Source organism: Lepisma saccharinum, chromosome 7 (assembly GCF_977018435.1).
Source record: "Lepisma saccharinum chromosome 7, izLepSacc3.1, whole genome shotgun sequence".
Classification (NCBI taxonomy): domain Eukaryota; kingdom Metazoa; phylum Arthropoda; class Insecta; order Zygentoma; family Lepismatidae; genus Lepisma; species Lepisma saccharinum.
This window is the reverse complement of record NC_139235.1, coordinates 63,632,876-63,644,979: the sequence shown is the minus strand read 5'-3', so window position 1 is coordinate 63,644,979 and position 12,104 is coordinate 63,632,876. Positions and strand designations below refer to the sequence as shown.

At 39.7% G+C, this 12,104-nt stretch overlaps 1 protein-coding gene across 1 annotated transcript in view; it reads right to left on the bottom strand.

Moving 5' to 3' along the window:
* LOC145990244 (hexosaminidase D-like) overlaps positions 1–10,681 on the bottom strand; it is a 41,205-nt gene extending 30,524 nt beyond the window's left edge. Inside the window, exons 1-3 of the mRNA XM_083125919.1 lie at positions 10,660–10,681; positions 7,460–7,655; positions 1,912–2,076 (exon numbers count right to left, since the gene is read on the bottom strand). Coding sequence (XP_082982045.1) covers positions 1,912–2,076; positions 7,460–7,655; positions 10,660–10,666 — 368 coding nt within the window. The 5' untranslated portion in view covers positions 10,667–10,681. The remainder of the gene's footprint in view (positions 1–1,911; positions 2,077–7,459; positions 7,656–10,659) is intronic.
* Positions 10,682–12,104: the final 1,423 nt, after the last annotated feature.

Here is a 12,104-nt window from a genome sequence, read left to right as displayed (position 1 = left end):
TTCTGATATAATTCTTTAATATCTTAAAGCAAATTTATTTGACTGAATTGGATAAGAATATTACACACTAATATTAATATTTTGAACATTCAGTGCTTTCGATATAAAATTTACCGATGCTGATAACATTCTACCAATCAGACACAACATTGCAAATATTTCTTGAATAACATTAACCTTTTTAATGTACACAGCAAGGTGACTGCGATGGATTTTGTTTTGATAAAGAAACTGTACAGTCCTTAAACATTTACAAAAGTAACACACATTCATAAAAACAATAACAAAATGGCAAAATTTGGCAGCAATTTACAGATATAAAACTGATAGATACATACATACATATACTGATAGATACATACATACATATGTATATAAAAACCTCATAATGTATTGATTGATTGATTGAGTTGGTGTTTTAAGTCCACTTTATGCACAGTAAGGCTAATTGGGACTGGACCTACAGTTTAAAGTGGAATCCAAACCACTATGTGTCTCCACCGGGTATCGAACCCAGGATCCTTTGATTACAAGGTGACGACACTACCACTGCACCATCAGGGAGCACACCTCATAATGCAGTCCGTTCTGTTTGGCTTGGGGCCAAGATAGCACACGACTGCAGACACTGTAACAATCGAATCTCTATTAATTTTGATATTAGTATTTTTAACGAGTAGGAAAGGTACAGTGCATGACTGCAGATGGCAAGGCATGGCACAGATGCGGGTATTTTCGATCTGTAACATCCCACTTATTTTTACGCACATTTCTTTAGCAAGCAGTTGGTCACCACTTTGAACAACTCTTATAACACAGGTTAGTTCTCTTTATGCAATATCAATATAATTGTCTGAATGCTCAAGGTATGTATGTAAAAATAAGCAGGATGTTATGGATCGAAAATGCCAGCATCTGTGCCATGCCTTGACATCTGCAGTCACGGACTGTACCTTCCCTACTTGTAAAAAATACTAATATCAAGATTAATAGACATTCGATTGTTACGGAATAGTTATCAACTATGAAATTAACAGAAGTAATGAATGCTACAGATGTATCAGTTTTTATTCTTAATTTCCCTGTGCAGTTTGAATTTTTTTTTTTTTTTTTTTTTTTTTTTTTTTTTTTTTTTTTGAGGTGGTGTGATTGGTACCATGCTCTGACCAGTTTTACTCCCTCCCAAGTACTCATTTCTTTGAGGCTGGGTGAACCACAAAGCAACCTTATACTGGGATAAAGCCAAGAAAATTCTGATCTTTGATCACCCACCCCACGAATCAAACCTGGGTCTCCCACGTAGCAGCCCTACTAACTACACCACCTGCAATGCTGTGAGATGAGTTTTGGAATGTCTTGACCCAACTAGTGCCCAAGACCAAACGAAGTAGGCTATTTTTTAATGCTGACACACAGAACGGGGAAAATGAAGTGGAGAAATTTGAAACGAACAATTACATGAAAATTACTCCCAATATATGAAAATTATATGCACATTAAGCTAAAATATGCACTAACGTCCCAAATACGCATTTATATACACTATAAAACTTTACCAGAGTAATCCACATCAAGTGAAATGGATAAATCCGTGGAAAGCACGTGAATTTTCCTTAAGGGAAAAAAACATGCAAATATGCCCCTACTGATAATATTCTCTACCAATCAGACAATATTGCAAATATTTCTAAATTGCTAAAGGTGTGTAAAATGTTTACAACTGCCAAATACAGCCATCATCTATCAAGACACCCTATTTGCCAGTTACCATAGCAGTTCATGATGGGGGGAGGGGGGCATGTGTGTGTGTGTGTGTATGTATGTGTAAATTAACTACTAGTCACTTTATTCACATACTTCATTTATCAGTACAGAAGCAACTTCACTACCACATACCACTCATATTCTTACCTGGGATAGGGGTTAAGAGGAAGTGCAACCTTGTACCCAAGGCTCTCGGAAACACTGAGGTGCATCTCTGGAGAGAACTCCCCTCCCTGCCACATCTTCAGGCACAGTGCCAGGCTAGGCAGTGCAGCTGGCAGCAGCTCACACAGGGTGGCGTAATGATCGAACCTACGGCAAATAAAAATCAATCATGTTTGTTTATTAGAAAGTGTGAAGACACACATACAAAATGTTCAATCCAGAAACACTTTAAATTGTTTCTAACTACGACAAATTAAAAACTAAATGATGCAAGTAGCATGCACATACAATAAGAGCATCCTAGCATGGTATAGTATTTGGTACGGTAAATAAATAACCAGATTAATGCCGTGAAAAAGCGAAATGAAGTGACAGAGCATTGAAATTACGGGATATGTAGGCCAGGCTGGGGTACGTTACACATGTCTGTGAGATGATTTCCAGATCGCGTCGCTAGGTGCCAGCACTGGCAGGGAAGGGAGGTTGTGTATATGGTACAGTATTTGGTACGGTAAATAAATAACCAGATTAATGCCGTGAAAAAGCTAAATGAAGTGACAGAGCATTGAAATTACGGGATATGTAGGCCAGGCTGGGGTACGTTACACATGTCTGTGAGATATTTCCAGATCGCGTCGCTAGGTGCCAGCACTGACAGGGAAGGGAGGTTGTGTACATGCAATTTGCCTCCAAGGTGCCAGTCAGTCATTCAGTAAGGTGAGTCGTTGCATTCACAGTGTCAGGTGCCTCAACAACGCAGGAGAGGAGTATATGTCATAGGAATGCCAATATTATTTATTTAAGAAACAAGTATAAATTAACTGTTATTGACATCCTTTCACACAGATAATCGACGTGAATTACATCATACATACACAAGAATTGTATTGTATTTTATTACATATATATGTTTGATGGCAATGTTGTAGATGGTTGTGCTTCTTTTTATTTCTGCTAAACAATTTTATTTCAACACCCCAGAGAATTTTCTTGCATGTGTACATGAATCTGACTCAACCAATTAATGCATGAGAGTGGAAGCGAGGGCATGGAGGGGAAAATGCAGCTTCAGCTAACATCCGTTTGCATCAGCGAGCACTGCTTTGCTCTGCTTTCTCCCCTTCACTACCACATGGTCTTGTTCCATGGATTCCCAAGACAAAGTATAGGTAGTTCTCTATTAGTAAACTTTAAAATTATTGGTTAAATTATGTTAGTTTTCATTCTCATGTGCTTTCAATAAAACCTTTGGGTGGGGATATTTTTTTGGACCAAACTGTAATTTGAACCAGATTGCAACCGAACTCTGCATTAGTCATGGTACAGCATACAGTATTGTTCATTAACACCTTCACTATGGTGTTTGCCTTCTGTCATCAAAAACTGTATCACAGATCACTGAAACTACTTTGTGGCACTTGACACTGAGAAAGCCATGACTCACCTCACTGAATGACTGACTAGCACCTTGGAGGCAAATTGCACATACACAACTTTCCCTTCCCTGCCAGTGCTGCCAAGTAGCGACACTGTCTCAAACCAGTCTCACATACATGTAACGTACCCCAGCCTGGTCTACATATCCCGTAAGGTTCATCGCTCTTGTCACTTTATTTCGCTTTTTCGTGGCATTATTCTGGTTATTTATTGACTGCACCAAATATTTTGATTGATCAAAATTGAAAAATATATATTTTTAGAGATAAACTAAACTCCAAGGTGGACGATCGATCTGAGGGGTAAGGGCTTCCCAAGGAGCTCTTCTATTGGATGACATATGCCCAATGCATCGAGTTCTATCCCTGTTGTTTTCACACATTTGGAACCAGAGCCTGCCACTACTTCTCTCCAGTTAGTTCCGTAATTGTCCTTGTGGTGCTGGGTCAATTCCAACAGAGTTCCCACTGGGAATCTAATTCAGGACCACTTGCACCAAAGGCAACAGCATGGGCATCATGGAGAGGGGGGGGGAGGTCAAACCAGTTCGTTGTTTCCCCTTTAGAAATTGGTATCCTTCAGTTACAAAAAGCAGGAAGGTTATTATTTTTATTGTTAACAACAGAAAGAGTTCAGTTAATACTCAAACAGAATAACCCAAGTAAAAAGATCAATAGATTTGAGTCGATAATGCAGAATTCATATTCTACCATTTATTCCAAAGAATGAATGATTCTAAAAAGAAAGAAAGTTCCTCGTGCACACAGTACCGTGCCATGATTGCACAAATGTTTCTACAGTGTACAAAATTCGAAAAATTATTAGTTTTCTGTGAGATGTCTAGCTTCTTCTTAAATAAGGTGCGTAAAATTTAATAACACAATAGATTAACTATGCTTTCAGTGCGCTAAGTGTATGAAACTTTTTAAAAAATGAAAATCAGTTGTTGCTGGATATTCATTCATCTGGTACAGTCTATCCCAGAAGTCTCTGGACTGGAGCAACAAAAGTAGTTGGAGCAAATCAGTGCACCAGATTGTAAATGGCTTGTAGCTGCAGTCACATTGCACTCGCATGTGTTCATTGGTCAAGCTCTCAGAATCGCTACTTATGCAAAGGCCTTGTTTTTGTTTGCTTGAGACACAAGACTCCTGAGACAGAGTATATATTGAGTAGAAGGGTCTACCAAGGATATAATATGGAATAAATTAGTTTTATTTTTATTCTTATTGTATAATAATAATCATCATTATTCAAGTTTTATCTGACCCTCTCCCCCCGTACAACACTTTCTGGCAACACACATAAGCAAGAGCACTGTTTGGCTATGTGCAAACTTTTACATGGATAAATTCATCAATATTGGGCCTACAGTCCAGACATTATCTGAAGGTAAGGTGACCAGATGGGACAGGGGACAGTACTCTTTTTTTTATCTGTCCCAATTTTTTTGGAGAGTAAAACGGGATGCCAAAATGTCCCCCTTTTTTTACGACTTATCAGTATAGAATCACTACATAACGCCAGAATTATTAGAAAAAAACATTACCAGCAATTGTTGGGTAGAAATTATTGCACACTTCAATGTCAACAATGTGCTACATTCCAATTTTCTTACAATATTGGAGTTTCTTCTCTGTTTACCCGGAACTAATGCCCCCACTGAATGGTTTATGTACAAGTCACAAGAATGCTCTTTCAGTACAAACTTTGAAAGCTATATTGATTAATAAGATGAACTTCAATCACACCATGTGTAAACTTTTACAAAATGTTATTTGGAAAGAAGGATGTATTCATCAGTGAATGGCTTCTAATTCTAAAGGACTGCTTGGTTGCAGTGCAGTGCATATCACCATATTATGTAAGTTATTTACAATAGCTGAGAAGATACAACTTTGAACCGACACTTGATAATGATGCTGATACTCTTTGTCAATTCCCACCGATACCGATACCAATATGTACTTGATAATTGGAATAATTAAATTTGTTCAAAATATTGATCAATATTGGTGTGTAAATAATCTTTTCCAATTACAGAAGGTTGTTCGCTTTATATCCCACCATTTTTGACGGGTACTCACCTTAAGAGATAACGCGCCGCCACCACCGATCATGTTCTATTGGACCCCCAGCATTGTGGACTATCGCCTGGCATCGCAGTTTCTATTGCAGCAAGCTCCGGCGAGGACAGGCATGGGAATTCGGTCCCACTCCTCCCTGCAAGCGTTCCATAGACCAGCCAGGGTGCGTGGGTGGCGATGTAGAAGACTTCGTTTCAACAGTCCAAATGTGCAAAAATCCATTGGACTGGCATCTGGGCTTTTCACAGGAATGTCTTCAAACGGAATGACACGAATTCCTAATTCCTCTGCCATTCCCTGATAAAAACGTAGTGATGTTCTGGCGGCATGACTCGAAGACTTGTCCATATGGATCATCACCTGGTTCGCGTCCATTCCATACAATTTTGGGATGTCTCTCCGATAGATAGGTGTCAGAATGGAGTCTTGTAAGTATCTGGCATTCACCTTCACGTTTTTGTCCCCCTTGCGTATCATCAACTTACCCTCATATCCGAATCCAGTCATAACCATAAAGCCACGAGGGAAACTTTCCCTGCACTGACGAACAAAGTTGCTGCGCCCCTTGCCGTCAATGTCACGGTATGTGATCGCCCGAATGTGACCACCAGCAGTGAGATGGACATATGATTCCTCCATTGTGACAACTTTCTTCCATTTGGAACCCGTCAGGTACTTTTCATACAGTTTCCTGCAGTTCGTCTTACATTCGGCAATGTGACGTGGTAGAAGGTGGTGTACATGGGCCTTCCGCACACACTTTAACCTGAGGCGCTTGCGAATTGTTTTGTTCACAGTTGACGTTGCGAGGTGAAATCTGTGGGTCATATCACATTGAGTCAGGGGATTTTCTTGGCACGCCAATCGACAGATCCCCCTTCGCACTACGGGTGACACTTTGCTTGCAACCCTTCTCCTGTTGGTTTTCGTGGGTGAATGTTTCGCAAGGAGAGCCTGTTGTGTGTAACGGGCCACAAGAGCTTTCACAGTAGTCACCCTGAGTGTTAACCCATTCTCCCGACACTGTTTCACATTGTGTACGTATGAAAACTTAGCATGGAAAAGGGCCATTACGTAACCCTCCCAATACCGGTTGATTTTCGGCGCCATTTGACCATTTGATAACATTCACTACCAACACTCACGCACCTACAAGGTCAGACAACACTGCTCCCGCCAGCAGACCCATAGTTCCAGCATGATATGCCAGGTGGCAGCACCGAATCGACAATTGTCGGATATAAAGCGAACAACCTCTGTATATGCACATATTTACCAATAAATATGCTTTAGAATATTCAAGAATTAAGTCATAATATTAAAATAGATGTTATGTAATTAAAAATACAGTTTTCTTGTATAATTTGTGGAAAATAAAAAGTAATTTCGAATTTTGCATAATTTCAAAGATAATTAGACTTCGCAGAAGTGTTCCATGGCATTTTTCTGGACCCTGCTAAAGACCAATATATCGGAAAACTATTGGCTGGTATCAGGTGAATTCCATCCGATACTTTCTGATGCACGATACCACTGGTATCGGCAGATATCGGCATCGGTATCAGCTCAGCTCTAGTAATTATTTATGTAAATTTATGTAATTAGTTTTCAGATATAAGTATTTATGATGAAACAGTTATTATATTCAAATGTGTATGTTTTGTTTTGCCATCCTGCTTTGTTGCTTTAAAAATCTGGGCACCTTGTATGAAGCACTGAAATACACTTCAACTGGAACAAAAACACAGAAATATTTCATTTACTTCCCGGGTTTGAATCCCGCTCGGGCTTGGTTGTTTGTGAATGTCCATTCATCAATTTCATCATTTCATCACTTATCCCCATCTTCGCAAATTAGCCAAGAGGCACACAATGCAAAGTAAAATAAACTAAATCAATCAATCAATTTCATTTACTTGCTATATCAGGGATGAAACAGTACAAAAAATAAATAAATAAATAAGTTCGCCAATAAACAGAAACTCAAATGTTGAAAGATAACTTACCTTGACCAGCCAGTCAATGCAAGACCCTTGAAGTTCTGGAACCTGGACATTTCCTTGTTGCAGACTCTGAGCCACATCTCGTGATTACCCACGTGGTTCTGGATGACAGGTAGAATCTGGTTGCTGCGGGTGGCACCTTTGAATGCAGATGCCACCCATACATTCACAAAAACTGATGAATATTTGGCCCAAATATCTAGAGAGAGAAACTGAGTCAAGTAATGTCAATTGTAGTCTTGCTGATACATATGAAAAACTAAGTCTGCACAACTGACATTAAAACAATACATTTATCCATGATTTTCAGCAGATGTTGATAGAATATCTACACAGTGGAAGGTGGTCACTAGACAGCAAGAGGTTCTTTGTAATTATAGATTTGTGAAAATGTTCTTTACCAGGTAAAACCACGGATGACTCTGTAGCTTGGTTGGTGAAGTAATGGAGAAAAAAATGTACGTGGAACTTGGCAACACCGCACACAGCAATGTCTGTTGAACCGTGGAAACTGCAGGCTGTCACAGCGAGTCCATGCAAGCGGTGTTGCCACATTCCACTTATATCTTTACTCCGTTGAAAAAAAATCTGCATAAAATCGATTCGCAATGTGAACTGACACTGATAATGGATTTGAAAAACAAATGTCAAGAGCTTCCAAGGAAGACTGGTATTTTATTTGTAGGACTACCCAATACTAAGAAAAAGTTGTTTCGAAAAATTGATCAGAACGTTTTTCTAACAAATTTTAAAAATCTGAAAATTAAGAATTGTCTTTAAAACCTTTCTCCCTTTACCATACTAAAATTTCATCACGATTGGATAACCCATTTTTTTATTTATGGAATTTCAGAGCAATTGTTTGCAAAACTACGTTACTTTTGAGAACGCAGCTCCGTGGCTCTGTAGCGGGATAAATATATCAATAGAGGGCACTAGTGAGGATTTGCGTCCAAGAGAAGCAACCAGGCTATTCGAGGTTTCTGATCGAGGCCAAATGCCAGACTGAATCAAAAGGTTGCACCCAAGAGACACGTTCAAGCAAGATAGCCGCTGCTGTGAGTGCAATCCTGTAGTGCAAACTGATTAGTCAGTTGGAAAATGGCCCAAAGGGTTCATCTCAGTGATCAAATCGTGAAAAAGCTGTCGGTCGTCTTGAGGCAGGTCAAAGTGTCACAGAGGTTGCATGTGTGATGAGAGTAGCAAAAAGCATTATTTCCCAACTGAAGAAAACCACCGCTACCAGAGGAACAAATGCACATGTGCATAGTGGAGGTCGTGGTAGGAGTATAACAGCTCTACAGGATCGCTACATTGGCCAGGTGGCCAGAAGAAATAGACATGCCACTCCTGCGCAAATTGCTGGTGTGTTTGCCAGGGCATCAGGTGTTTATGTGTCCCCAAACAATTTCATGACTCAATAGTGTCGGGTTGTATGCTCATAAGCCCGTTAAGTGTGTTCCACTATCCCCCATCCACCGCCGTGCCAGAATACAGTGGTGTATGACACATCGTGACTGGGATGAAGGGAACTGGTCCAATGTCATGTTTTCAGATGAGGCACGGTTCTGTGCATCCAGTGATTCTGGTCATCAATTGGTGTGGCGAGAACAAGGAACACGTTACCATTCACCAAACATCCATTAACGTGACAGGTATGGTGGTTCTGGTGTTATGGTATGGGCGGGCATCATGAAAAATGGACGAACACCACTGCACATATTTGCAGTCGGATCCATCACCGGAGAACAGTATTGTAACGAGATCCAGACAGGATATGTTCGTCTTTTCCATGCTGCAGTGGGCCCTGACTTTGTGTTCATGGATGACAATACACGTCCACACAGAACCACCAAAGTTGAAGAGACACTGGAGTGACAATATCTACCGCATGGACTGGCCACCATATTCTCCAGATCTGATTCCGATCGAGCATGCCTGGGATGTTCTCGGACAACGAGTTGCACAGGGTAATCCACCACCTCTGACCCTTCAGGACCTGAAAACTGCCCTAAGGGAAGCATACCCCTGGAACTAATGAACTCTCTCGTGGACAGCTTGGCAAACAGATGTGCAGCATGCATTGATGCCCGGGGGGGGGGGGGGGTGGTGGTCATGCAGCTTACTGTTTGCTCAGAACCATCTGTATTCATGACAACTGACATTTCATGTCATCACTCCATATTGCTCTCCATGTGTTTCTTTTGTTTTTCACGTCCTGTTTCTTTCCATGATGGCGAATTCCTGCAATATTTTGTAAATAAAGCTGGCATAATATCTGTACTCATATATTGGTCACTTACTGTACCCGGACTGTGTTCACATCTGAAAATGTGTTTGATTCCTAGCAATTGTCAACCACTGTAAAAGAAAAGGCACTTTTTTGGCTCTCACAGCAATAAAAAATAGAAGGTATACTAAAAAAAAAAATGTTAGCATATATATTAATGCAGAATTGAATAAGTTAAATTTTGTGTAACTCGTTTTTATGTAGGTCTACTGGTTAATTTTTAATTGAAGTCCAAACTCTAGTATCTATAATTATTAATCCAAAAGTAGTGATAAGATGAAATTAATGAAAGGGCAATGACAAGAATCGACAAGCCAATACAAGTCCCACAGACTGGCTGAGTCCAGATGCCAGAGCAAAATACAGTCCAGGGTGTACTACACAGAAGAAAGGTTGACATTTGGGTATTTCCTGAAAAGGGTCACCCCATCTGAGAATCTTTACGACATGTGGATTACAATGCAATACTTATGCTCTTGGGTTAAATGTGATGAGAATAAATGGTATGGAATATTTGTAGCCTACGAGAAAGTGAAATCCATCTTCAGAAGTAAGAATGAGTCAAAAACATAGGGTGCAAATGTTGCACAAAGGTACCAAAACTTTCTTCTTTGTGTCATTTTAAAAAAGTTCTATCCATGCTTCATTGGTTTTTCTTTTGTACAATGGTAAATTGCATATCTTCCCTTTGAACTTTACTGTGGCCTGTTTTCCAAAAGAACAAATTATGAGAGGAAAAAAAGGTGAGCTAATACCTATACTGATCTCTTAAGACATTCTCACATATATCGATAATGACATTTGAAAATTGTAATAACAGTTTCAAAATATTTATTAATATTAGTGTGTACATATTCCACTCCAATTACTAGGTCATTCAAATATGACCGGGACTGATTTTTTTCAAACAAACCTGGCATGCGCAGCAGTTGTGAATCCTTGGGAGAATAGAGCCACAACCCCAACCCTCCATCCTGCGCAGGTTAGAACCTGCTCAGTCGTGTCTGAGTGTTGCTAGAGTGATGAGCAAACAGAAGGTGGCATGGAGCGTGGAACAACACATTGTGATAAAATTTCTTGGAGAAAACGTCCAGCCATCTGAAATTGGAAGAGATCATGTGAAGAATGAGTCCCAGCAGTCATCACAAGAGTGGCGGCATACCGGTTCTCCCAGACCCAAGAAAGTGCGGAGGACCCGTTTGGTAGGAAAAGTGATGGCAACCTTTTTCTTGGGACTAGCAGGGGTTATCCATGTAGACTTTCTTTCAGATACCACAACAGTCACTGCAGCTTTTTACTCAGAACTCCTGACAACAGAAGTGAAGGAAAAGATCCGATCCAAGCAGAAGAGAGGTGGAAAGCAGGTAGCCTTCCTTCAAGACAATGCACGACCTCATACAGCCAAAACAACTATGGCAACCCTCAGCAAACTGAAATGGGACCTTCTGCCACACCCACCATACAGTCCCAATTTGGCCCCAAGTAATCTCTACCTGTTTGGAAGGCTTAATCAGACATGGAAGGCATGCGGTTTGTGGATAACAATGCCGTCATCAGCAATGTTCGTGACTGGATACGCATTAAGATGCTTCCAGAACGTTGGAAAAAATGTATGGACTCTGGAGGGGAGTACTTTGAAGGGTGACATGTGCAAATAAGTATTTGACAATAAAGGATTTGGTAAAAAAAATCAGTCCCAGTCATATTTGAATGACCTAGCATATGCATCAATTTACCCAAGTTTTACTTTAATAATAATTACATCAGAATACCTGTTACATAATCTCAAAATCCAGTTTTTCACACAATACTGGTTCACAAACAAACTTCGGATTTTGCATAATTTCCACGATAATTATACTGCAAAAGACTAAAATGGCAGGAAAAAAACCACCTGTGACCAGCTTAATAGTAGACTTAGCATCTTTGTTATTTATTACTCACCTCATGAACATTATTTGAAACAGCTTCATGACTGTATAAAAACCAAATGTAAGTCAGAAGTACCACCATAGTAAAGTGATTATTATACTGAGACAAGGTTTTCAAGATGTATTAATTTCGGTTACCACACACTAGAATCGTAGCAGTGCCCCAAAGTCAACAGAATTTCTTAAAAAAAACTGTTTCACAGATAAGTGACCATTTCAGTATAATAATTTGCGACCATGTCATTACCAAAACATGAAAATGAAGTACCGTATTTCACTGCATAATCGTCACACCCTATTTTTTTTCAATCCACAATTTGGGATTGCGCTGCATTGTTGGCACATCAGATAACAAAATCAATGTTAGAGGAACAGAAGATTACATTTTGTATGCCCGTATGCAGTAAATGTTCTTAAGTGTAATTTT